Genomic DNA, 26,576 nt, shown 5'->3' on the forward strand with positions numbered 1-26,576 from the left:
GATCTCTGTTTGTGGTCGTTTCATCATTTCTAAGCAGCGTCTGGAAATATAGGTAAAAAAAACTTATTACGAGTGTCCACCCTATCCCAAAGAAAATATGGCGTCTTTCCCAGAAATCGCTGTGAGATCCTTGTTGAAATAAGTGTTCTCATACGGCAGCAAACTGGAAGTAACTGGACGAACACGCTCCACAAGATACAGAATACGTATAAACAGATTATTAGAAGTGATAAAAACGTATAGAAATCATTACTATTGTTTTTAAATACATCAGCGATTCAAATCGTATACTTTAATAGGTACTACCGTTGCTTTGCTCTCAAAGACGAAAAGTTTCCTTTGCACCTGCACCTGCCTCGTGCCGCTCGAGACTTCGACTCAAGGATGCAGTGGACGGCTGAGTTTCGTACTCCCGTGATACAGTGAAGTAACATGAGCAAATAAGCACCATAACGCGAATACTACCTTCTCCGATTCACTCTATACGATCAGTGTCTTAGTAGCGTCCCCTAAAAACTGGAAGCGGTGAACTATCTAGAAACCGAGTGAAGATGTATAAAGGGGAGGCTAACTTAGGAACAGTTTCTTTCTACATAACTATCCTCCTGTTACTTAAGAATAAAAAGGGTTTACAGCAAAACTGAAACTGTGAATCCTTAATTCAGGTTTTATTCTAAAATCGTTGATTCGTAATGTGAAACAGAGGAATATTGTAGATTTACCATAAAGCGCTAGAAAATGAAATTTCCGCAACAAAAAGATAAAATCTTCTTGTAGGAATACTAAATAGTCAGTTAGCTGCAAAAAGGAAGGTTTATTGAGACCCCTTTACTGTGGTTTCAACGTTTACAAGAACATCGTCTTCAGCAGGAAATATTGACAACCTAAGTAAGTTAACAGTGATTTTTTTCCCTTTATTGTATTAACAATTCCCCAGCCGGGGTGGGCTGGCAGCAGCATAGGCGCCTTGAGACGGTACAATTGAGATAAAATTGAGATAATAAAAAAGTATTTTACACAAAAAGAACCACACACTGTGAGAATTAAAAGCTATAAGTCCCAGTATGGCAGGAACATAACAAGTCGCAGAACGATTAAAACAGCCACGCGATGGGCGGTGTTTACAGTGAAAATATATTAAGATATACATACAGGTACAATAATCGCTCGTTACGAATGCAAAAAACTATTCGGAGTCACTGGATTACATGTTATGACAGAGGTACGTTAAATTATACCCGAAAGGTGTCAGTCAAATATGAAATTTCACCTCCATAATAATTAAGACATGCACAACATGGTTGTCGTCATTTGATACTTCTTCACCAACGTACAGCTGGTGGACTAGAGTCACGTACGCAACGCTTGGGCTAAGTAAAGCTTTTGGCAAGAGAGGGCATTATTAGCATACGCAAAGAGGGTGCACGATAGTGAATTAAACTCTCTCATACTAAAGTTTCTTAAAATTTAAAATTAATATTATGACATTAAAAAACAGATCATAATTAGCTGCGCACATATTTAAAATTAATAAAATGGCAACAAATAATAAGTTACCCTCGAAAAAAGGTCATTATGGTAAGTCTTCTGAAGAAGACGTTTTCATAAATTTTGAAACAATTTCGCAACTGATTGGCTGTTTATTGTTTCTGCAAGAAGATTTCATATTAAACAATTTTAAAAAGGTAAAATAAAATACACAGCAAAACAAAAATATAAAATCGCTTCAATGCTTCGACGAACTTACATAAAACATGTTTCTGTTATTCATAGCCGGACGTGGTGACCGGACTGATGATCTCAGATGTTAAGTCCCATAGTGCTCAGAGCCATTTGAACCAACTCAACAGAACGTTCATCATCATGGTCAACGGAACTCTTATTGAACCGCGAAATGTAAGTTGGCGGCAGTAAAATTGTGCTGCAGTCAGCCTCAAATGCTGGTTCTCTAAATTTCCTCAGCAGCGATTCACGAAAAGAACGCCTCCTTTCCTCTAGAGACTCCCACCCGAGTTCCTGAAGCATTTCCGTAACACTCGCGTGATGATCAAACCTACGAGTAACAACAAATCTAGCAGCCCGCCTCTGAATTGCTTCTAAGTCCTCCCTCAATCCGACCTGATAGGGATCCCAAACGCTCGAGAAGTACTCAAGAATAGGTCGTATTAGTGTTTTATAAGTGGTCTCCTTTACAGATGAACCACATCTTCCCAAAATTCTACCAATGAACCGAAGACGACTATCCGCCTTCTCCACTACTGCCATCACATGCTTGTCCCAATTCACGCTCTGCCGTGTTGGAGGGCAAAAACCGCGAGTGCTTTGACATAGGAATTGTCATCTATTTAGCTGTTTTCAAGTAAATGACTGTTCTGCATCGAAGGTGGATCCAAGTGAGTTATTCAGTTTTAACGAGTAATTTGACACTCTGGTAGTGTCCGCGAGTGAGCTTTGGAGGTACTGTTAAGCGTTTGTAGCAAAGGAAAAATTGACTGTGGAGTTTTGCAGTCGGAAGCTCATGAATCGTGTTAATTGCAGTTCACTTCTTATGGTATTTTACGGTTCTACTCGTCGTGGCAAAATCGCCGATAGTATTTTCATAATTTAGCTTGGGACGTCATTCTGTGGTTTGGTGTGGCTCTTCCAAGGGTTTAAAGTCCCAAATATTTTCTTACAGCCTTTGCTGAGATTGCCTTGCAACAGTTGTTGATTTGTCTCTTTTCTACCCCACCTTACTGCTGTTTGGTGCGGTGCGGTATAGTCGAAGTGTATAGTAGTACTGCATCTACTCCCTCGCCCGTTTTAAGATTTTCGAGGCGCATCCATATCGTCGTATAATCCCAGTATGCAATTTGTGTAAGATGGTTGCGCCCTGTTAACGTTTTGTACATCGTGGAGAATCGCTCCCGTGCCGTAAATGATTCTGAAGGACGCCACGGTGTCCAACAGCGCATGACCACGACGAAATGTTCCTCGAAGTTGGCTTTCACCAGTTCTTCCATTCTTCTGTAAAGAACTCGTGTCAGTATTTTGCATTCAAGACTTATTAAACTAATAGTTCGGTAATTTTTTCACCTGTCAGCAGCTGCTTTCTTTGAAATTGGAATTACTATGGTTCAAATGGCTCTGAGCACTACGGGACTTAACTTCTTAGGTTATCAGTCCCCTAGAACTTAGGACTACTTAAACCTAACTAACCTAAGGACATCACACACATCCATGCCCGAGGCTGGATTCGAACCTGTGACCGTAGCGGTCGCACGGTTCCAGACTGTAGCGCCTAGAACCGCTCGGCCACCCCGGACAGCTGGAATTACTACATTCTTCTTGTAGTCTGAGGGTATTTCACCTGTCTCATACATTTTGTACACGAGATGGAAGAATTTTGGCGTGGCTGACTCTCCCAAGGATATCATTAGTTCTGACGGAATGTCGGCTAAACCTGGAGTCTTGTTCCGACTTGATCCTTCAGAGCTCAGTCAAATTATTCTCGCAACATGATATCTCCCATCTTATTTTCATCTACGTCCACTTCCCTATCTATAATATTTATTTCAAGTTCATCTCCCTTGTATAGACACTTTATATACTCCTTCCATCTTTCAGCTTTCCCTTCTTTGCTTAGCACTGGATTGTCAACTGAGCTCTTGATATTCAACAGTTGCTTTTTCTTTTCCCAAAGGGCTCTTCAATTTTACTGTAGCCAGTATCTGTCTTTTCCCTAGTGAAATGTGCTTCTAAGTTCTTACATTTGTCCTTCAGCCATTCTTGCTTACGTATTTTGCCCTTCCTGTCAATCTCATTTTTTAGGTGTTTGTATTCCCTTTCGTCTGCTTCATTTGCTGCATTTTTAAATTTTCTCCTTTCATCAGTTAAATTCAATATCTCTTATCTTATCGAAGGATTTTTACTAACCCTCGTCTTTTTACTTACTCGACCCTTTGCTGCCTTCGGTAGTTTATCTCGTAAAGCTACCCATTCGTCTTCTACTGTATTCCTTTTCCCTGTTCTAGTCAGTTGTTGCCTAGTGCTCCTTCTGAAACTCCCAACTACTTCTTGTCTTTCAGCTTATCCAGGTCCAATATCCTTAATTTCCTACTTTTTTCCAATTTCATCAGTTTTAAAAAAAGTAGCCGTGAACCACACATAATCGGCGAAACGTCTCATATTACAATTGCCCTAAAACACACATAGCTGTTAAAAACTTAATGGGCGCTCGCTGCTCTCTATCAACAATGTAATCGATAGAACTGCTGTGGCTCTGAATATCAACAAAAACACTATTGTGAAGATTGGCTAAGAATGTTCGAGAGATAAGAGGAAGCTGGAAAAACATCGAAGTTTGAGGCTCTTGTGGAGAAAACGTTACACGGATAAGCGGTTTACCAATATAGATTCATTTACTGAGAATGCAATTCGTGATCATGTTTATGATTATTATTATCGCTGAAACGAAAATCCGACACTCACGCGAGTTATTGGTCCCCTTCAAGGAATCTGGTCTTTTTCAAGGCAGTGGCATAACATAGCACGGCAAAGGATTTTTCTATGGACCTTTCTGTGGCTGTAAAGTGTTGATGGAGAGGAACGATGTAGCTGCATGGCGACGCCGATTTTTAAAGCAGATCCGTGGTAAGATTATCGACGAAGTTGGATGACTTGATGAGACGTAGGTTAGTTCCGGTCACGTCATCAAGCAGGACTGAACAGATGAGGCAAGTAAACAAATAATGACAATATGGCAATGCCTTCTGGCAAGGGGAGAGAGATATTCTTTGCCATTCAGGCACCTCGGAAGGTTTTCTTACGAATCGTCTCCCGATTTTTGAATCAAAGCGGGCAGGAGATTTTGATGAAAAAACGAACGCCGCTACTTTAACAAAGCGCTTCGTAGAATCACTAATTCAGAATTTGCGAAAAACATCAACAGTTCTAGATAATGCTCCTCATCATTCAGCTGTCACTGAAAAGGCACCTACCATGACAAACCAAAAGGAGGGAATGATTGATTTGGCTTCAGTGTCGGAACGTGGATGGAAGTGATAATCCCAGAGAGGTGGAGTTTATGGAACGGACATCTCTCCATAAAACAAAGCTCTTCATACCTGAAATCTAGGAGCTGGCAAGAACATACGAGCATGCAATAATTGGGTTATCACCTTACCGCTGCCATTTCGACCAAACAGTTGAAATGTGCCCGAATTAAAAGGTTACTTTGCCAGAAATGTAAATAAATTTATCTTTTCTGCAGTCTAAGCACTCACAAAAGAAGTTGCTAGGGACGTCTGAAGACGGGAAGAAGGTCGACAAACATCAGAGTGTCAATGGAGGAGATAATTATTTCATTTCGTAACAACAGTGACAGTTACAGAGACACTTCACGCATGTCTCATAGTGGCGTGAGTGGTGTCAGTGGAGTTTTCCCATTATTAAGATATAAATGAATATAGGTGGATTCGCTTGCATATTTCAAATGCACAATTTACAATGGTAAGTACGAGGGGCGTTTGAAAAGTCCGTGCAAAGTCCGAGAGATGGCACCACCTTTGCGTATCGAGGTCATGCTTGGTTAGTATCATCTCTGGAAAGAACGCACACCAAGTTTCAGCCATATTGATCTATTTCTTTGTGTTTGGCATTCGTGTGAATAAAGGAAGTCGAGTGATTGTAAAAAAATCGACGAAAAAGAATTTCATGTGGTAATTAAATGTTACTTTATGAAAGGCAAAACGCCTCAGGAGACTAAAGAGAAGCTTGATAAACATTATGGTGACTCTGCACCTTAGATGAGAACTGTTTATAAGAGGTTTCTAAATTTTCGGAGTGGCTATATGGGCACCAGTGATGCTGAACATTCTGCATGCCCTGTGGAGGTTATGATTCCAGAAATCATTGATAAAATCCATGATATGGTGATGGGTGACAGAAGAGTTAAGGTGCATGAGGTTGCAAGTGCTGTGGGAATGTCGAATAAATGGGTACATAATACTTTGCATAAACATTTGGACATGAGAAAGCTATCCGCAAGATGGGTTCCGCAATTGCTCACGCTTGATGAAGAATGGAATCATGTGAAGTGTTGCAAGAATGGTTTGCAGCTGTTCCCTTAGAATCCGCATAACTTTAAGCGTCGTTTCGTCACTGTGGATGTAAGATGGATACATTACTATACTCCTAAGACCAAACAATTATCTAAACAATGAGTTACTAAGGGAGAATCTGCACCAAAAAGGCGAAGACCATTCCTTCGGCCGGAAAGATTATCGCGACTGTCTTTTGGGATTTGCAAGGGATAATTCTCATAGACTATCTGGAAAAGGGTAAAACTATTACAGTTGCATATTATTCATAGTTGCTGGACCGTTTGAAAACCGAGCTGCAAGAAAAACGCAGGCGATTGGAGCGCAGAAAAGTCCTTCTCCATCACGACAATGCACCAGCACACACCTTAGCAGTTGTGGTCGCAAAGTTAATGGAAACAGGATTCCAACTCGTTTCAAATTCCTCCTATTCTCCACATTTGACTCCCTCGGACTACTATTTATTCCCCAATTTGAAGAAATGGCTGGCGGGTCAAATATTTTATTCAAACAAGGAGGTGATTGCAGCAACTAGTAGCTATTTTGCAGACTTGGACAATTCCTATTATTCGGAAGGAATCAACAAATTAGAACAGCGTTGGATGAAATGTGTAAGTCTAAAAGGAGACTATGACAAAAAATAAAAAAGGTTTACCCCAAACACGTAACTAGTTCTTATTTTTGCACGGACTTTTCAAACGCCCTTCGTAACTACGTAACAAAATTATACCTTCGTAACTTTGACATTTTAATAAGAATTCCTTTTCCGCAACTAACTCCAAATGAAGTTCGTCTGAAGAACGCAGTTCGTATTGCATACAATTCACTGATCAGCCGGAAAATTACGAACCATCTACCTAATAGTCGGTATGTTCACTTTTGGCACGGATAAAGGCGGCGACGCCTCGTGGCATGGAAGCAATGAGGCCTTGGTAAGCCGCCGGAGGACGTTGGTACCGCATTTGCATACACAGGTCACCTAATTCCCGGAAATTCCGGGGAGGGGCCATGAACTCTGACGCCATCTTCAATCATATCCCAGATGTGTTCGATCGAGCCCAGCTCTGCCTAGTTGGAGGGCCAACTCATCAATTCTAGCTCTCCACTGTGTTCCTCGAATCACTCCATCACACTACTGGCCTTGTGAGATGGTTCATTATCTTGTTGAAAAATGGCACTGCTTTTGGGAAACATGATCGCCATGAAGGGGTGTACGTGGTCTGCAACCAGTGTACGGTACTCCTTGGCCGTCATGACGCTTACATGAGCTCCACTGGACCCATGGACGTCCACGTGAATGTTCACTAGTGCATAATTGAGCCACTGCCAGCTTGCCTCCGTTCCGCAGTACAAGTGTCAAGGAGTTGTACCCCTGGAAGACGACGGATTCGCTCCCTCCCATCAGCACAATGAAGAAGGTATCGGGATTCATTAGACCATGCAATGCTCTGCCACTGCGCCAATGTCCAGTGCCGTTGGTCATGTATCCATTTCAGTCGTATTTGCCAATGTCATAGTGTTAACATTGGCCTGTGCATGGGTCGTTGGCTGTGGAGGTTCATCCTTAGGAGTGTTCGGTGCGTTATGTGTTCAGAAACACTTGTACGAGGGGCGTTTGAAAAGTCCGTGCAAAAATAAAAACTACTTACGTGTTTGGGGTAAACCTTTTTTAATGATTAGACAGTCACCTTTTAGAAATATACACTTCGTCCAACACTGTTCTAATTTGTTGATCCCTTCCAAATGATAGGAACTGACCAAGTCTGCAAAATAGCTGTTAGTTGCTGCAATCACGTCCTCGTTTGAATAAAATCTTTGTCCCGCCAGCCATTTCCTCAAATTGGGGAAAAAATAGTAGTCCAAGGGAGCCAAGTCTGGAGTATAGGGAGATGTGAAACGAGTTGGAATCCTATTTCCAATAATTTTGCGATCGCAGCTGCTGAGCTGTGTGCTGGTCCATTGTCGTGATGGAAAATGACTTTTTTGCGGTCCAATCGCCGGCGTTTTTCTTGCAGCTCGGTTTTCAAACGGTACAATAACGATGAATAATATGCACCTGTAACATTTTTACCCTTTTCCAGATAGTCGATGAGGATTATCCCTTGCGAATCCCAAAAGACGGTCGCCATAACCTTTCTGGCCAAAGGAATGGTCTTCGCCTTTTTTGGTGGAGATTCTCCCTTGGTAACCCACTGTTTAGATTGCTGTTTGGTCTCAGGAGTATAGTTATGTATGTATCCATGTTTCATCCACAGTGACGAAACGACGCTTAAGGTCCTGCGGATTCTTCCTGAACAGCTGCAAACCATCCTTGCAATACTTCACACGATTCTGTTTCTGGTCAAGCGTGAGCAATCGCGGAACCCATCTTACGGATAGCTTTCTCATGCCCAAATGTTTATGCAAAATATTATGTACTCGTTCATTCGAGATTCCTACAGCACTAGCTTTCTCACGCACCTTAACTCTTCTGCTATCCACCACCATATCATGGATTTTATCAATGATTTCGGGAGTCGTAACCTCCACAGGGCGTCCAGAACGTTCAGCATCACTTGTGCACTCCGAAAATATTGAAACAACTTATAAACTGTTCTAATTGAAGGTGCAGAGTCACCGTAATGTTAATCAAGCTTCTCTTTAGTCTTCTGAGGCGTTTTGCCTTTCATAAAGTAATGTTTAATCACCACACGAAATTATTTTACGTCCATTTTTTGACAATCACTCGACTTCCTTGACTGACACGAATGTCAAACACAAAGAAATAGACCAATATGGCTGAAAAATCATGTGCGTTCTTTCCAAAGATGCTACTAACTAAACATGACCTCGATACGCACCGGTGGTGCCATGTCTCGGACTTTTCAAACGCCCCCCGTATCTGCCCAGCATTAAAGTCTGATGTTGGTTCCGCCACAGTTCGCCACTTTATCAGTCTGCTCGGCCCACGACGTACGATGTCTGTAATGAGGGTTGGCCGCCCAACCCCACAAGGTCTGGACGTGGTTTCACCACTTACTGAAGACACTCACTACAGCACTCCTCGAACACCCGACATGTCGTGCAGTTTCAGAAATGACATCATAATCTGCCCTCGGTCAAATTTCGATAGTTCACCGCGTTTCCCGTTCTACAAACGGACACATGCTCTCTGATACTACATGCACCGTGCGTGTGTGTGAGTAGCAGTCATTCCTCGCCAGGTGACGCTGATGTCTCCTGGACGGATTTTCTTATCAATAGTAGGGCGATAGTCATAATGTTATGGCTGATCAGTGTCAATATTACTGTTTAGAATATAATTGCTACAATAATCAAGTAATGTATATTGTATCGCTTTCGTTCTACCAGTACTGGTTGGCTATTTAAGGTAAGTTTCTCACCGCAATAAACAGGCATAACTCTAATGGCGGAGCTTACTTCCCTCACTCCCCGCGCCCCTTTCAGATTTCGTTTTTCTTTTGGACAGACCGCATATACAATGAGACTACGACAGAGTGCAGCTGGCGAAACTTACTGGTAGACAGAGGCGGCGGCGGCGGCAGCCACGTTGGGCGGGAAGCTGCGACGCTGCTCCCTGCTTCCAACCCCCGCTGCCGCCGCCGCCGCCGCCCCCGCGCCGGGGCGGCCCAAAGTGCCGCACAGCTGCAGCTGGCGCCGCGCGGCTTCCACGTCCGCGTCACTAGCGCTGCGCGCGCGCTCCGCAAGCCGCGTCACGCACTCCTCGGAGCTGGCGCGCGCGCGTAGCCCGCAGCGGGCGTCGCCCACAGTGGGAGGCTGCAGCGTCGCCGCCGTCACATCGCCGCCTCCAACGCTGCCCCTGCCGGCCGCCGCGGCCATGGCAGCTCGGAACGCCGCTCCCCGGCCTCCGCCCCCGGCGCCGTTCTCCTCTGGCAGCACCGAAAGCTTGGAACGCAGGAAGGCGTACGGGAAATGCGACGTCCGCCTCGCACCGGCAGCGCCCTGCGCCGCCGCGCCACCTGCGACGTAGGAAGACCTGATAGCCGTCTATCCAACTGAAGCATGCACTGAATGCTAGAGAAGAAGGAAGAAAATCACAGTGGCACCAGGAATGAAACCATGTCACACTGACAGTTTGAATTCTCGGCAGAGTTAACAAGGAACCGCATACACTATCCGATCGGAAGTATACAGACACCTCTATGTAATGCAGAATTGATCAATAGATGTCACCAGAGCCGGACAGCCAGTGCAAAACGAGGTGGGGGGAGCGGGGGGGGGGGGGGGGCATACTGCGTTGTTAGTACAGATGCCCGTTGAGTAATAGGGTAAGATGGGTTCAAATTACTTCAACGTTTTGCGCCCCAAAATAGTTTATTACACACGTCTGATTGTAATGGTGAATAGATAACATTTATAAGTCATGTATAATAAAGGTAGATTTCTTCAAGATCTATTTTTCTTCATTGTAAATAGCAAAATTTAAAATGTTGAAACAACGAAAAAATTAAAAATTTGTGGGGCTACACAATATGACAGTTTTCACTTTTTAACTGTTCCAGTAGTTGTTGCATGCATTTGCTACAGCTGATATGTTTACGAGCAGCAGCCCCCACACAAATTTCGTGAAATGACTCCTTGCTCTTATCATACCTGATCCATCACCCTTTCTTCACAGATCTATGATCGTAATATTTGATGTTGCAGAAAGCTCGGGGTACATCTTCTTCGGGACCGATGACCGTAACAGTCTGATCCCTTCAATCACACAAACCAACCAACCAACATCTTCTTCCTTCGATACAGCTTCAGGTAATGCTGAAGATGAACTCCCTTCCGGATTTGTTCTCTTGACGTCCAGTGCATTTCTGCAGTCCTTCACGTTCTTTCTTTGAAAATTTTCAAAGTGCAATTTTCTCTTCCTATTTTGAACAGTGGTTGGTGAAATCAGATGGAGAGCTGAGTTTTTCTCTCCTCGCACTTGTGGTACCGATGATTTTCGTAGCGGTTGGTGATACAGAAAAAAATGATGAAGATGATGGTTCTGAGTTCTGACTTTCCAAATTTATTGTAGGATTAGGAGTTGCAGGCTCTGGGTTTACTTCAGATTCTGTGGTAGCTGAACAAGACTCACATTCAGGAATATGGTTGAAGGAAGAAATTTGTCTGACGGTATTTTGTTGGGACTGAAGGGGGAAATTCCCGTGCACTCAGATCCCTTTACGGCATTTCTTACATTAGTTCCACGTCTCCAGGTGACGTCGAAAATTTCGCCAAAAACCAATTCTGTAACGGAGGCTGAGGAATTATTTTATATAATTAGGCTACATGAATACTTTCATAAAGAAGATATAACACATAACATATTCCGATTCACAAAGCTCCACGAAGACTGACGCACACCCCATTTCCTTACTATTTTTAGATGTGAGCAGTTACTCAAGTTTATAACAGACGTCGCTTGTTGTAGTATTGCCGACCTGGTGGATCCTATGTAACTGGCAGCGGAAAAATTTATGACCAACATTCGTGAACTTTAACAACAGACCTTATTATAAACAGGTTTAATGTTGGATTGCGGATTGTTATAAGCGGTATTGTCTTATCTCTTGTATTTCTTTTTGGATGACTGCTGTCTAGATTAAATATATCTGTAAAAAGATTCTTGCGCAAGAGTGCGACTTGTCTAGCGATGGTCCCGGAAACATAAAGGCATCCAAGCTGTGCACACGCGTTGAGCAGTATAACAAAAAATGGTTCAAATGGCTCTGAGCACTATGCGACTCAACTGCTGAGGTCATTAGTCGCCTAGAACTTAGAACTAATTAAACCTAACTAACCTAAGGACATCACACACATCCATGCCCGAGGCAGGATTCGAACCTGTGACCGTAGCGGTCGCTCGGCTCCAGACTGTAGCGCTCAGAACCGCACGGCCACTCCGGCCGGCGAGCAGTATAACATTTTCTTATTTCTATCCACATATCCCCATGATTAGGAAAGCCCCACCCTACCGCATATTCAGCAGAGACATTTCAAAAGCCGCCCAAGTCGACTGTTCGTGATGGGACTGTGAAGTGGAAACGCGAAGAAACAGCTACAGCTAGAACAAGACCTGGCAGGGCTCAAGTGCTGATAGCAGGGACCGTCAAGCATTACAGAGAATAGCATGAGCGCAATGGAAGGAATTACTCTTGAATTCAAAAGTGCTGCCAGCAGTCCAGCCGGCGTAATGACTGTGCTTAGGGAATAAAAAAGAATGGGATAAGATGGTCGGGCAATATCAGTCTTCATGTGCTGCAGATTAGCGTAGAGAGTGCTAAGCCAGATTGAGTTTGTGCAAAGAGCGACGCCACTGGACGGTGAATGACTGGAAACGAGTGATTTGGAGATGTTGAATCACTTTAGGCCCGTGGCAGTACGATGTAAGGGACTGGGTTTGGCGAATGCTTGGAGAATGTTACTTGCCATCATGTTTAGTGCCAACAGTGAAGTACGGGGAAGCTGGTGCTAAGGTACAGTGATGTTTTACATGATTATACTATGGTTCCCTTATTGGACTTGAGGAAACGCTAAATGCGGGAGAATATGAATGCATTTTACGGTACTGTGTACTACCAGTGTAGTAGTTGTTCGGGGATGAGATTATTTTTATCAGTACAACAATGCGTCCCGTCATAAAGCAGCAACTGTGGGGCAATGGTTTGTGGACAATAAAGTTCCCAAAATGGACTGACCTGCCGAGAGTCCCGGTCTGAACACAATGGAACACCTTTGGGGTGAATTCCAACGTCAACTTTGCTCCAGACCCCAGTGTCCAACATCACTACCTTCTCCGGTTTCGGCTCTTGAGGAAGACTGGGCTGCTATACCTCCTCAGAGAATCCGACGCCTCACACAGTGTGTCCTCTGCAGAGTTCAAGCAGTTTGCAGTAGAAACGTGGGCACATCCCATATTAATGTCCAGAAACAGATGCCCGCATACTTTTGATCAGATAGTGTACGTAAAGAAACTATGTTTGCAAGTATCCTGGGCATTTATTAGATCTAAAAACGAAGGAAGGATTATTAGGGCGCAACGCTCCCTCAGAGAGGAGGACATTAGATACGGAGCACAATTTCATATAGGGGAAAGATCGGGAGATGTGAAGTAGAATTTGATCGTGTCCGATCATGTGACACATCCCGGCATTCGCCTCAAACGGTTTTGGGAAATTACGCAATACCTGAATCTGTATGGCCAGACGGGGCTTTGAACTGCTGTCTTCGACTACGAGTCGGCTGTCGTACCACTGCCCCGCACCACTGTGTTTCATTGAAAGCGGTAAATGAAATTCTGTCTGTGACACAATGCTCATCATTAAATGCTGCCAACTGCGGAGGCTTCATTCTTCATTTTCACGGATATTAAAGTCGTTGATTATAACTACATTGAAACATTTCTTTCGTGTCTTCCTCGCCGTCTCCGCCGCGTCGCAATAAGGTTCAGTTGCAGCTGCGGTCGGAATCCCGTTGTTCTGGGCGTTCGAGACGAATCCCAAGATTAGGTGGGGAAACGTTTACTGGCTGATCGGATTTTAATGCTCAGCGCTACTATAACTCAATAAGAAAATGTATCCCCCCATTAAGAGGAGAAATATTTACTGGTGGAATGGATTTTAATGCTCAGGACTATTACAACTCAAAAAGAAAATGTTTTGAACCAGCAGCCAAGATCAAAATCGTCACTACTAAAAAACTAGTGATCGGTGTCCCGTAACTATACAGCTGCATTCAGGAGTATTCTGGATAAAACCAGCGGACTGGAAAACGTACGCTGCTAGCAGTTCATCAGATGCCTCTGTCTCCTATCAACTTCTTGCGATAAAAAATAAAATGAACGTATGGCATCGTTGGTCGGGAGGCCCCGTCTGGGGAAGTTCAGCCGCCAAGTGCAAGTGTTATTTAAGTTGACGCCACATTGTGCGACTTAAGGGCCGGTGATGAGGATGAAATGATGATGAGGACAACACAACATCCAGTCCACGAGCGGAGAAAATCTCCAACCCGGCTGGAAATCGAACCCAGATCAACTGCACGGGAGGCAAGCACGTTACCAGCCAGCTAAGCAGGCGGACTCTTATGATTATACCCACAAAGACAAAAACTGGAATACAGTTCAAAATTAATTGGTCAAAAGACACACAATACTAACACATTTCTACTTGTGACGAAACAAGCGCTGTATCATTTGAGAGATACAGAGGCGAGCGAATGTACCGGGAGTTATCCCAATTCACTGCTGTTCATAACGCGCCTGTACGTAGCATACAAAGTACTGCGCCATATTCTAAGAATGAAATTAAAAATTCAAGTAGCTTTTAAAAACTTTGTCAACAAAAGCTTCAATATATTAATGTTAAAATTGTTAAAACTCAGGGTGACCAGATAATTATGTTTCCCTCAATACAACGTTTTAAATAAAAACAAATGGCACTAAATAATAAAGACAGAAAGTCAAAAATTGTCCAGAATATGCACACGTATGTCGCAATCAACAAGTCTCAACTTGATAGGAGCAAAATTCGGTCAATATTGGCGTTTTTACGAAAAATAAAAGGCGCTAAATATTAGACTCAGAAATTTGAAAATTCTTATGAAGCTTCAGTTTGATAAAAAACGTTAACTATGTGATCCCATTAAGCTACCTCTAATAGTTTTCAAGTAATTTACTAAAAACTAAATCTGGAACAAAAACGTCCTTATTTGTAATAGATTAAGTATCATTTATATTAATGATTTCAAGACCTTAATGTAAATAAATGCCTCTTAAAGAAGTGGCTCAGAAGTCATGCTCTATTGTCAGTTCCGTTCTACAATTTTAGCTGGCAAAGTTTAAATGCGGTCGAACTAAAACTTTTTCTTTAATGAAGACCAACATAACTCCACTCATATAAAATTATGAAGTTTGTAAACTGATTTATGTCGGAGCTATTAAAATATATGTGTCCGAGAAAGCGGCCATTTAGACGCTGCTACCATGGGCATACAGCAGATGACGACAGATGTTCCCTTTGGCCGTCCGCTGCGCCATATATAAGTACGGCCTGAGAGGTAATAACATACGCACTTTGCACTCAACTATCAATCGGTCCGCGTCTGTCAAACGCCGGCTTACACGCTGCCTCGGATGACGTCATAGCCAGGCTGCTGGTAAACGCATGTTTTCGGTACATATAGGAAGTGAATCCGCGAGGACTGTACATCTTCCTGGTTCCCTTTGATTTCCCGAGAGTAATTGTTTGTGTGCCGCCCGAAATGTTAACAAAACCTCGTGGCAGATGGTGATATTATTTTCCACTTTTGTGGCGAGCAATAAATTTTCATTACTAGTGGTCAGGGCGGAAAACCATTTAATGGGAACTTACCGAAGAGGTCGCCTCCGAACTGCTTATAGTGCTGTTTACGATAGACATTATTGATATTATTATTATTATTATTATTATTATTATTATCAGGAATATTACTATGTTCCGCGTCTGAAACTTTATTGAATATGTGAATTAGTTACAGCTCAAAACTTTTATTTACAGTCGCAATTCCTGATCTCGTTGAGTAAACAGAGAGTAGAAGCATTTATTTCAGTGATCACAAAAAGAATGTGGACTTGCAGATTGGAAACTATGCTCAGTATGTTCTCCATCGCTTTCTGGCTGACCGGAAAATTGTTTTCAGGTTATAATAAAAGACAGCGAGCAATAAATCTTATTCCACCCGCCACCCCACAAAGTTTCTTATAGAAACAAATATAATTTCATGAGACCGATCCAAGTCCATCTTGTTTATGAGATGCCACCTCCAACAAGGCGCTGCCTCCATAATCTGATATGAAGCTTCTTTCTTCAGAGCACATGGGTGCTCACTAAACCTCAACATCAGCCTAGGTAACCGGAAAAATATTAATTTGAAATCGGTACATACACACAAAAGTTTCCTGTATTTAAGGATTAACTTTATGGAACATGAAGATTTGCTCAATCTCAATAAGATATATACAACCAATTAAAACATCACCTACAACGGCCATAACGCCCGCGACTCGCCTTCTACACTTACAAGTGCCGGCAGTTGCCTCAATTTGGGAAGCTCCGAGGAGCTCCAAGAAATAGTTTCCAACATTGTGACTTTTCAACCACTCAGACTATGAAGCAATACGCAAGAGCTTTCATTTGCCATTTCGTTCTCCCACTAAGCTCTGCAAAGTGCTGTTACATGCCAAGATATGTCACAATTTTATTCCCTGCCGGCCGCGGTGGCCGAGCGGTTCTAGCCGCTTCAGTCAGGACCCGTCCAACTGCTATGGTCGCAGGTTAGAATACTGCCTCGGGCATGGATGTGTTTGATGTTCTTAGGTTAGTTAGGTTTAAGTATTTCTAAGTTATAGGGGACTGATGACCTCAGATGTTAAGTCTCATAGTACTCAGAGCCATTTGAACCATTTTATTTCCTACAGCTGCTGAAATACACCTGGCTTCATGGAAAACTTACTAGTCCTTAATCTAGCCTCGCAGGTTCCAGCTGTAAACTACTTTACACAAATTACTGAAAGTTTGAGCCATCATCTTCAGACTTTCTATAGGTACAGGAATAATTTCTTGCATCCAGAATAGCCGATGAGCCTATGGGTCTCCATGCAGCCCCTTTAATGCATTCTTATCATCGGCTCTAGTAGATATTTTACTACTAATCGATGTACCTTTAGTGTATATTTATTTTTCCGTCGAGTTCAAACTTCTTTTAATACTTTATACTGTTCACCAATTTTTCTAGGTCGACATATCGTATGAAACTGTCTTAATGTTTCTTGAAACATTCATCCATTGTCAAGGAAATTTTGGAAATTTGTGGTAAGGTCTTATGGGATCAAACTGCTGAGGTCATAGGTCCCTAAGCTTACGCACTACTTAATCTAACTTAAACTAACTTACACTAAGGACAACACACACACCCAGGTCCGAGGGAGGACTCGAACCTCCGACAGGGGGAGCCGCGGACCGTGACAAGGCGCCTGAGACAGCGCAGCTACGCCGCGCGGCTTTTTTTTTTAAATTTGGGAAATTTGTGGTAAGGTCTTATGGTACCAAACTGCTGAGGTCATCGGTCCCTACGCCTACACACTACTTAATCTAACTTAAACTAACTTACACTATGGACAACACACACCATCCATGCCCAAGGGAGGACTCGAGCCTCCGACGGGGGAAGCTGCACGGACCGTGACAAGGCGCCTTAGATCGGGCGGCTATCCTGAGCGGCTCCATTGTCAATGTTAACGCCAGAACTGCCTTTCCCAAAGCCAGAAGGAAGCATTCTTTGATTATTTCAGGGCTCACATCTTGGATTATCAGCGGAGAATAACGATGTCACTTGGTTGGCAAGCCGAGATTTCACCACATAAATTCTCCTAAAGAGATGTGTGAATGTCTATGGAGGAATGGCAGTTCATTCTCCCTGAGGACCCGAAACAGAGACGTTAGTGATGCTGGACACTGAGGCCTGGAGCGAACTCTGTGTTCTAACTCATTCCAAAGATCTCCCAGAGTGTTCAGGTCGGGACTCTGGGAAGGCCAATCCATTTAAGGAATGTTACAATCCACAAACCATTGGCTCATAGACGCTACTTTATGACAGGGTGCATTGTCGTGCTGACAGTAACAATAATCATCTCTAAACAGTTCTTCTGCTGTAAGCAATACACAGTGCTGCAAAACATGTTCACATCCTTACGCATTTGACGTTATCTTAACTACAGTAAGGATATCATACTGTAACCACGAAAAATGCCCCCAAAGTGTAAAAACAGCTCCTCCGAATTTGTACTGTACGTGCCTTGTTGGCACTACACATGTTAGCAGGTAACGTCCTCCACCAATTTTCCTAGCCCAAATCCTTCCATCGGATTTACCACAGGTAATAGCGTGCTTCGTCAATCGTTCTCTGGCGTCGCTCTTTACACCACCTCAAGCTTAGAATCGACTACAGGAACGCGTGGCTTATGAGAAGCTGCTGGACCATTGTAATTACTTTTAACTACCAGCGCACAACGTTGTGGTAGCTAGAGTGCTGTTATCACTTTGTAACTCACGAGTAATTCCTTTTGCTGATTTCATGCGATTTTTTTACAACCAACCTCGGCAATGCTCGACGGTCAGTGTCATTCATTACGTGACGTCTGCCTGGTCTTGGTTTTCGATATTGTTGTTCTTCCACGGCTCCACTTCAGAATCACATCGTCAACAATCTACTTGGGCAGCTTTAGAGTACAGTGACTAGTCTACGTTCGAAGCCAGCGGGCCCTCCTGATCGACCCTATCTGCTGCTCCTGCTTCTCTGCTGTCAACTCAATACTCCCCACCTCCTTGTATACTTGCCGGTCTGCATCCCATGACATCTAGTGGTCAACTGTGCATTACGTTACAGGTATCTGGATACTAATGATCACATAGTGTATTGGAAGCAGTTTGTCGGTAAACACAAGATGTTAAGTTACTAGCAGCCGGCCGGGGTGGCCGAGCGGTTCTAGGCGATACAGTCTGGAACCGCGCGACCGTTACGGTCGCAGGTTCGAATCCTGCCTCGGGCATGGATGTGTGTGATGTCCTTAGGTTAGTTAGGTGTAGGTAGTTCTAAGTTCTAGGGGACTGATGACCTCAGAAGTTAAGCCCCATAGTGCTCAGAGCCATTTGAACCATTTTTGAAGCCACCACTAAAGTACATTTTAGGAGGAGGAGCCTAAAGCATTTATTAGTGGCCAATTCCTTCTACGACATTGATGAATTTCATAGCAGAGGCAACTGAAGTGCTAATTATAAAGTACATCACATGAGTTGAATGCTGCCTAGTACCTGACTGGCAAAATTTCAGTGCAGTGAAGTGATCAGTAAGTGACTCGAAACAGCATATCCAGACACTCCGGGATGATGAAGGCATTGAAACAGAGGATGACACGCGTAAAGCTGAAATACTAAACACCTTTTTCCAAAGCTGTTTCACAGAGGAGGACCGCACTGCAGTTCCTTCTCTAAATCCTCGCACAAACAAAAAAAATGGCTGACATCGAAATAAGTGTCCAAGGAATAGAAAAGCAACTGGAATCACTCAACAGAGGAAAGTCCACTGGACCTGACGGGATACCAATTCGATTCTACACAGAGTACGCGAAAGAACTTGACCCCCTTCTAACAGCCGTGTACCGCAAGTCTCTAGAGGAACGGAAGGTTCCAAATGATTGGAAAAGAGCACAGGTAGTCCCAGTCTTCAAGAAGGGTCGTCGAGCAGATGCGCAAAACTATAGACCTATATATCTGACGTCGATCTGTTGTAGAATTTTAGAACAAGTTTTTTGCTCGAGTATCATGTTGTTTTTGGAAACCCAGAATCTACTATGTAGGAATCAACATGGATTCCGGAAACAGCGATCGTGTGAGACCCAACTCGCTTTATTTGTTCATGAGACCCAGAAAATATTAGATACAGGCTCCCAGGTAGATGCTATTTTTCTTGACTTCCGGAAGGCGTTCGATACAGTTCCGCACTGTCGCCTGATAAACAAAGTAAGAGCCTACGGAATATCAGACCAGCTGTGTGGCTGGATTGAAGAGTTTTTAGAAAACAGAACACAGCATGTTGTTATCAATGGAGAGACGTCTACAGACGTTAAAGTAACCTCTGGCGTGCCACAGGGGAGTGTTATGGGACCATTGCTTTTCACAATATATATAAATGACCTAGTAGATAGTGTCGGAAGTTCCATGCGGCTTTTCGCGGATGATTTTGTAATATACAGAGAAGTTGCAGCATTAGAAAATTGTAGCGAAATGCAGGAAGATCTGCAGTGGATAGGCAGTTGGTGCAGGGAGTGGCAACTGACTCTTAACGTAGACAAATGTAATGTATTGCGAATACATAGAAAGAAGGATCCTTTATTGTATGATTATATGATAGCGGAACAAACACTGGTAGCAGTTACTTCTGTAAAATATCTGGGAGTATGCGTGCGGAACGATTTAAAGTGGAATGATCATATAAAATTAATTGTTGGTAAGGCGGGTACCAGGTTGAGATTCATTGGGAGAGTCCTTAGAAACTGTAGTCCATCAACAAAGGAGGTGGCTTACAAAATACTCGTTCGACCTATACTTGAGTATTGCTCATCAGTGTGCGATCCGTACCAGATCGGGTTGACGGAGGAGATAGAGAAGATCCAAAGAAGAGCGGCGCGTTTCGTCACAGGGTTATCTGGTAACCGTGATAGCGTTACGAAGATGTTTAACAAACTCAAGTGGCAGACTCTGCAAGAGAGGCGCTCTGCATCGCGGTGTAGCTTGCTCGCCAGGTTTCGAGAGGGTGCGTTTCTGGATGAGGTATCAAATATATTGCTTCCCTCTACTTATGCCTCCCGAGGAGATCACGAATGTAAAATTAGAGAGATTAGAGCGCGCACGGAGGCTTTCAGACAGTCGTTTTTCCCGCGAACCATACGCGACTGGAACAGGAAAGGGAGGTAATGACAGTGGCACGTAAAGTGCCCTCCGCCACACACCGTTGGGTGGCTTGCGGAGTATAAATGTAGATGTAGATGTAGATGTAGATCCGTGTGGGTAAGATTTACAAAATGTTTTTGTTTTTGACGATTTTTGAGTCTACCCATATCAGAATAACAAAGTGTTTACAGAGCTGCCACCATAGCAAAAGCCAATGAGCGAACGCGCTTGGTCGCGCCTTCTGTTCCGTTCACTGTTGTTAAATTTCTCTGCTACTGCGGGTAACGGCTATTGTAGTCGGTTGTAAACGATGCTCGCTCCCTATGACATAGACAGTTGTGGTACGTATCGTGGAGTGCTTTGTTTTACTGTGGGCCGAATTTATTTTGGGCTACAGAATGTCTGCAGCTTGCAGCGGAAGTATTCAAAAAAGTGTGATCGCTAAACGGAAAGTTCAGCGACCTGCTCATGTTTCGCGTGGTCAGACATGTGAGTTTTTGTGCTCCGTGCCAGCCTCTTACGAAGGCAGTCGACAGAACTGCAGGCGCTTCGAAGCTAAAAACGCTGTCGTCAAAATTTGTAAGGAAAGGTACGGTGCAGAAGGTAGGAGGGTGGCGGGGTGAGTCTGGTTCTCCTAGAGTACGGACACCCGGTAAGAGGACAGAATCAGGAGTAACAAACTTGCACTCCTTTCAACAACATGGTGTTCGTAGCCACATACACACGTAAAAGAATTTTCACCACCGCGGTTCCAGGACTGCTGAAGATAGACGTTGACTGTGGATATTGTATCACAAACACTGTCCGTTTGACTGTTCAGAGATGTCACTAAACCCGCCTAAAGATGTAAACAACCATTCATGAGCAATGGATGACCGCTACCTACGGATTATGGCTCGGAGGAACACTGACGGCAAAGCCACCATGTTCAATAATGCTTTTCGTACAACCACAGGAGATCGTGTTACGACTCAAACTGTGCGCAATAGGCTGCATGATGCGCAAATTCACTCCCGACGTCCATGGTTAGGTCCATCTTTGCAACCACGACACCATGCAGCGCGGTACAGATGGGCCCAACAACATGTCGAATGGACTGCTCAGGATTTGCATCATGTTCTCTTCAACGATGAGTGTCACATATGCCTTCAACAAGACAATTGTCGGAGATGTGTTTGGAGGTAATCCAGTCAGGCTCAATGTCATAGGCACACTGTGCAGCAAGGTGGACTTTCCCTGCTGTTTTTGGGTGGCATTATGTGGGGCCGACGTAAGCTGCTGACAGTCATGGAAGGCGCTGTAGTGGCTCTACGATACATGAATGCCATCCTCCGACCAATAGTTCAACCGTATCGGCAGCATATTGGCGAGGCATTTGTTTTCATGGAGGACAATTCGCGCCCCATCATGCACATCTTGCGAATGACTTCCTTCAGGATAACGACATTACTCGTCTAGAGTGGCCAGCATGGTCTCCAGCCATGAACACTAGCGAACATGCCTGGGATCGATTGAAAAGGACTGTTTATAGACGACGTGACTCACCAACCACTCTGAGGGATCTACGCCGAAACGCCTTTGAGGAGTGGGACAATTTGGACCAAAGTGCCTTGATGAACTTGTGGATAGTATGCTACGACGAATACAGGCATGCATCAATGCAAGGGGATATGCTTCTGGGTATTAGAGGTACCAGTGTGTACAGCAATCTGGACCACCACCTCTGACGGTCCCGCTGTTTGATGGTACAACATGCAAATTCTGGTTTTCATGAGCAATAGAAAGGGCGGAAGTGATGTTTATGCCGCACGGAGTGGCCGCGCAGTTTGAGGCGCCATGTCACGGACAGCGCGGCCCTTCCCGCCGGAGGTTCGAGTCCTCACCCGGGGATTGGTGTGTGTGTGTGTGTGTGTGTGTTGCTCTTAGCATAAGTTAGTTTAAGTAGTGTGTAAGTTTAGGGACCGATGACCTTAGCAGTTTGGTCCCTTAGGAATTCACACACATTTGAACATTTTTTGATGTTTATGTTGATCTCTATTCCAATGTCCTGTATAGGTTCCGGAACTCTCAGAACCGAGCTGATGCAAAACTTTTTGATGTGTGTCTATAAATATTACGAGAGAAAAGAGTATCCAATTATAGAAAAACTGTGCGTTGCTCCTGGCGAGGCGGAGTTATTCAGAGGCAGCAATACTTTTTTTAACGGTTGTCGGAGCCCTCGGTTTGTGATTAAAAAAGTTAATGGACGGAAAATAATAATGGGGAGACGTAACATCATAGCGTGGCGCTGTCGATTTTTAAGAAATATCGTTAGAATGCCGTTTGAAGACACTGTGTGGCCCGACGAAACCAGGATAAACGCCGGTCATTCGGTCAGAAAAGACTGGACAGATGATAACATATGCTGAAGTTCTGCTGTTCCCATTGAGAAGGGCGTAAGGATTATTTTCTTGAATGCTGGAGCTGCATCTGATTTCGTACCTAACTGTATCCTCGTATACAAATTGAGGAAATCAACAGAACATGGCCAGAGTCCTTAGACTTCCACCACTACCGCTACTATCGAAAACGTTTTGGCGCAGGTGAAACATTATGTGGTAACAAATAACAGCTTCACTCTGACAAAAATTCAAAAACTGTTAGAGGAGCCAGTAGCACAAATAACGCCAGAGAAGAGGAGTAATGTTGTACGCCACACAGATTTTGAGGAAGCATGGAAAGTTGGAGTGAGTATAGAAAGTTACATTGAAAATACAGTTATGTTCTTGGGAAACTCCAGTGACTCTTCCACAGACCAGAGCTCAGATAACGACACAGTCGAGGAAGACAGCGATTCTGAACTAAGTGGTGTTTAATTTTTGCCGTAATTCGTCTTTTTTGTGTTTGTGTTTCATACTTTTGACTGAATGATGTATAATAAATCTCATCTCATTATTAAGGAATACTCCTCTGCACAAGTGTGCACACTATAGTGACTGGTAAGTGCTTAAGAACTTAATGTAAATATTTAAGTACTAATTTTCCTTTTAAATGATTATCTTAGTGTTGTTAGTTATGTATTTACATGGTCTATTCAGACCCATCTTAGCATCCCTTTCGCATCGAACACTAGGCTGAACGTGAATCGTTCTGATTTCAGCAGAAGACAGTTCTCTTCCTGATGCTTTTGATTACATTTACAAACGATAGAAACACAGTATCATTTTATACACATGAGTGCGTTAATTAAGTGACGAGTATATTACGCTCCTGTAAAGCGAACTCAATACCGCACGTTGAAAGGCGGCGTGAGAAGGTATTCAGTATGGAACTGCACAGCTGTTGCTGCTATGGCCATAATGGGGCACACGAACCGGCGAACCGACAATATTGCCACGATCCACGCTCAACCGCGCTCGCTGTCAATCATTTGTTGTTACGATTCGCGTATTGCTGAGCGTACGAATTATCTAATGAAGTTTAATATGTTTGTCGAAAGATTTTTAAATAAATGAAAAAATACAACGTGGCTATAAAATAACTGGATTGATGCTTTCACAGCGTAAGTACGCATGCGCCAAATATGAACGACCAGTTTCTGTGAAACGTGAATCCTAAACAGTCGAATGTGGAATCTTTGGTGTCTACAGAAAAATCGTTATGGCATGGCCTCCGTTTGTATAAGAGCTGTTATTTTGTTTTGCCGGAAAAATGATAAGTGTAATAATAGAGGAACGAACTGCCGTGAAGTTTCACATGAAACTTGGAAAAACTGCTACTGAAACCCACCTTTTACGAAAAGAAGTGTCTGGCAGAACTGTTCATCACGTACAGTACGCGAGTTTTTGAGTGTTTCGTGCGTTTCCAAGATAACCGAGAAGCCGTTGATGCGGATTCACGTTCAGGACGCCTTTCGACGTCAAAAACGGATGAAAATGTCGAAAAGGGGAGGTAATTTGATTCGATCTGACCGTCAGTTGAGCAATCGAGCGAAGTAAACTGAAGTAATTGACAAAGAGTGATTGTGGGATTTCTTACACCACCAATTTAACACGAGTAAAGTGTGTGCAAAACTGGTGGCGAAAATTCTGACGATCGAACAAAAATAAGGTCATGTAAGAGTTTGTACTGAAGCTTTGAATACGACTGAAAATGATTATAATTTCTTGGAAAGGGTCATAACATGTGAAGAATCTTGGTTTTTCACTTGTCATCCAGAAACTACAGTGAGTCCAAAAAGTATTCTTCTAGCTGCATGTCTTTTAGAAAACAAAGTCTGTGTAACATGAAAAGAAATGTATACAAAATCTAAAGACCCAGTCATGTAAGAAGTACCTCGTAAGTCATTTTTGTTGAAAAGCAAGGAAAGAAATGCATCCAAATCGACAACAAGGTTAACAAAATAGAAAATGTAATACAAGAGCTAGTTCATAAAGTATTCACCCACCATCTGAACATGCCGAAATTCTGCGCGCAGTGATTAAACTTTGACGTTGACCCACGGCACACAGTAGAGTCAACCGTGCGCAGAACCACTCTGTCGCCTGTGTGTGGTTCTGAAAGGCGCTGATACAGTGCAATTAGCACCATGGGCGGTAAGGGTAGTGAGACGACGCTGATCGAAAGGAAACTTATTCTGCGCTTACATAATGAGTGCAAATCTTCTTACGAGATTGCTAAAGTAGTCGGTACACCTAGATCGACGGTTCAGTCGATAATAGTTCTATTTTGCGCAACAAAATCACTAAGAAACTAACCATGTACCGGATGCCCTCACACTCTGACTGATGCAGACGTGAGATTTAAATGAAGAAGAAACCTAAAATCAGCGCTCCTAAGTTGGCTGGTGAGTTAGTCTAGGGGAAAGAAGGTATGTGCCAACACAATCAGAAATACCTTCAATACGTATGGGTATCACGACCGGGTAGCGTGCAATAAATTTTGGGTCAATGAACAGAATCGAAAGAAACGTCTTCATTTTGCGATGCAACATAGATTCAAAAAAGAAGACTTATGAAATAGATTAATATTTTCTAATGAAAGTAAAAATAAGGTATTCATGTCGGATGGTAGGCGAAGAAGAATGCGGAGATGTTGCCATGCAACCTCGTGCCAATGGTTAAACACAGTGGTGGTTCCCTGATGCTGTAGGGCTGTATGAGTGGTGCAGGTGTTGGAAAATTACATCTCATAGAAGGTACAATGGATCACCACATGTATATCAACATTTTAAAGGACAACCTGAATCCTAACGCCGAAAAATTGGGTCTGCAAGGAAATTACATTTTTCAACAAGATAACGACCCAAAGTATACGGCTCTAAATACAAGGCTGTGGCTCCTGTAAAATACCCCAAAACGACTTAACACTTCTCCTCAGAGCCCAGACATTAATCCTATTGAACAACTTTGGAAAGTACTGGAAGATAGCCTGAGGAGAAGACACATTTCTAAAACGAGAGACCTAAAAGAAGCACTTCAAGACAAATGGGACAAAATTCCAGCCTCCCTGACGGCACACCTGGTCAAGTCGATGCCCAGACGATTACTGCAAAGGAAAACCGCTCTAAATATTAATTTTTGTAACTGAAATCATATTTTCATGTTGTAAATTTAAAAAAAAAATGCGTGGGAGAATACTTTTTGAAGTAGCCCTTGAATAAATTCTCCATTTTGTCAAATTTGTTATCTCTACGGGAGGTAGTTATTTTCTTATCCAGCAATAAAAATGACTTCCAAGGTTCGTTGCGTATGACTGGATGTTCACGTTTTATGTTCCCTTCCTTTCACGTGACATACACTTAGTTATTTTTTAAAAAATTACAACTATACGAATACTTTTTGGACTCAGTGTAAGCGCCAGCCCGTGCAATGGAAGGGCACAGCTTCACAAAGCGCTGAAAAAGCACGAATGAGCAAATCAAGATTCAAAATGATGATTGTTTACATGGTTTTATCTTTTTCCATCTCCACACTTTCGGGCATCTCCTCATTTGGAATATGTGGAATGAATAGAACAGGGTGTCTAATGTAAG

At 43.2% G+C, this 26,576-nt stretch overlaps 1 protein-coding gene across 1 annotated transcript in view; it reads right to left on the minus strand.

Annotated features, from left to right (window-relative positions):
- Positions 1 to 26,576, minus strand: part of LOC126088381 (uncharacterized protein KIAA1522-like) — a 483,550-nt gene that overhangs the window by 127,041 nt on the left and 329,933 nt on the right. The window contains exon 5 of the mRNA XM_049906520.1: positions 9,598 to 10,060. Coding sequence (XP_049762477.1) covers positions 9,598 to 10,060 — 463 coding nt within the window. The remainder of the gene's footprint in view (positions 1 to 9,597; positions 10,061 to 26,576) is intronic.

This window comes from Schistocerca cancellata, chromosome 6 (assembly GCF_023864275.1).
Source record: "Schistocerca cancellata isolate TAMUIC-IGC-003103 chromosome 6, iqSchCanc2.1, whole genome shotgun sequence".
NCBI classification, from domain to species: domain Eukaryota; kingdom Metazoa; phylum Arthropoda; class Insecta; order Orthoptera; family Acrididae; genus Schistocerca; species Schistocerca cancellata.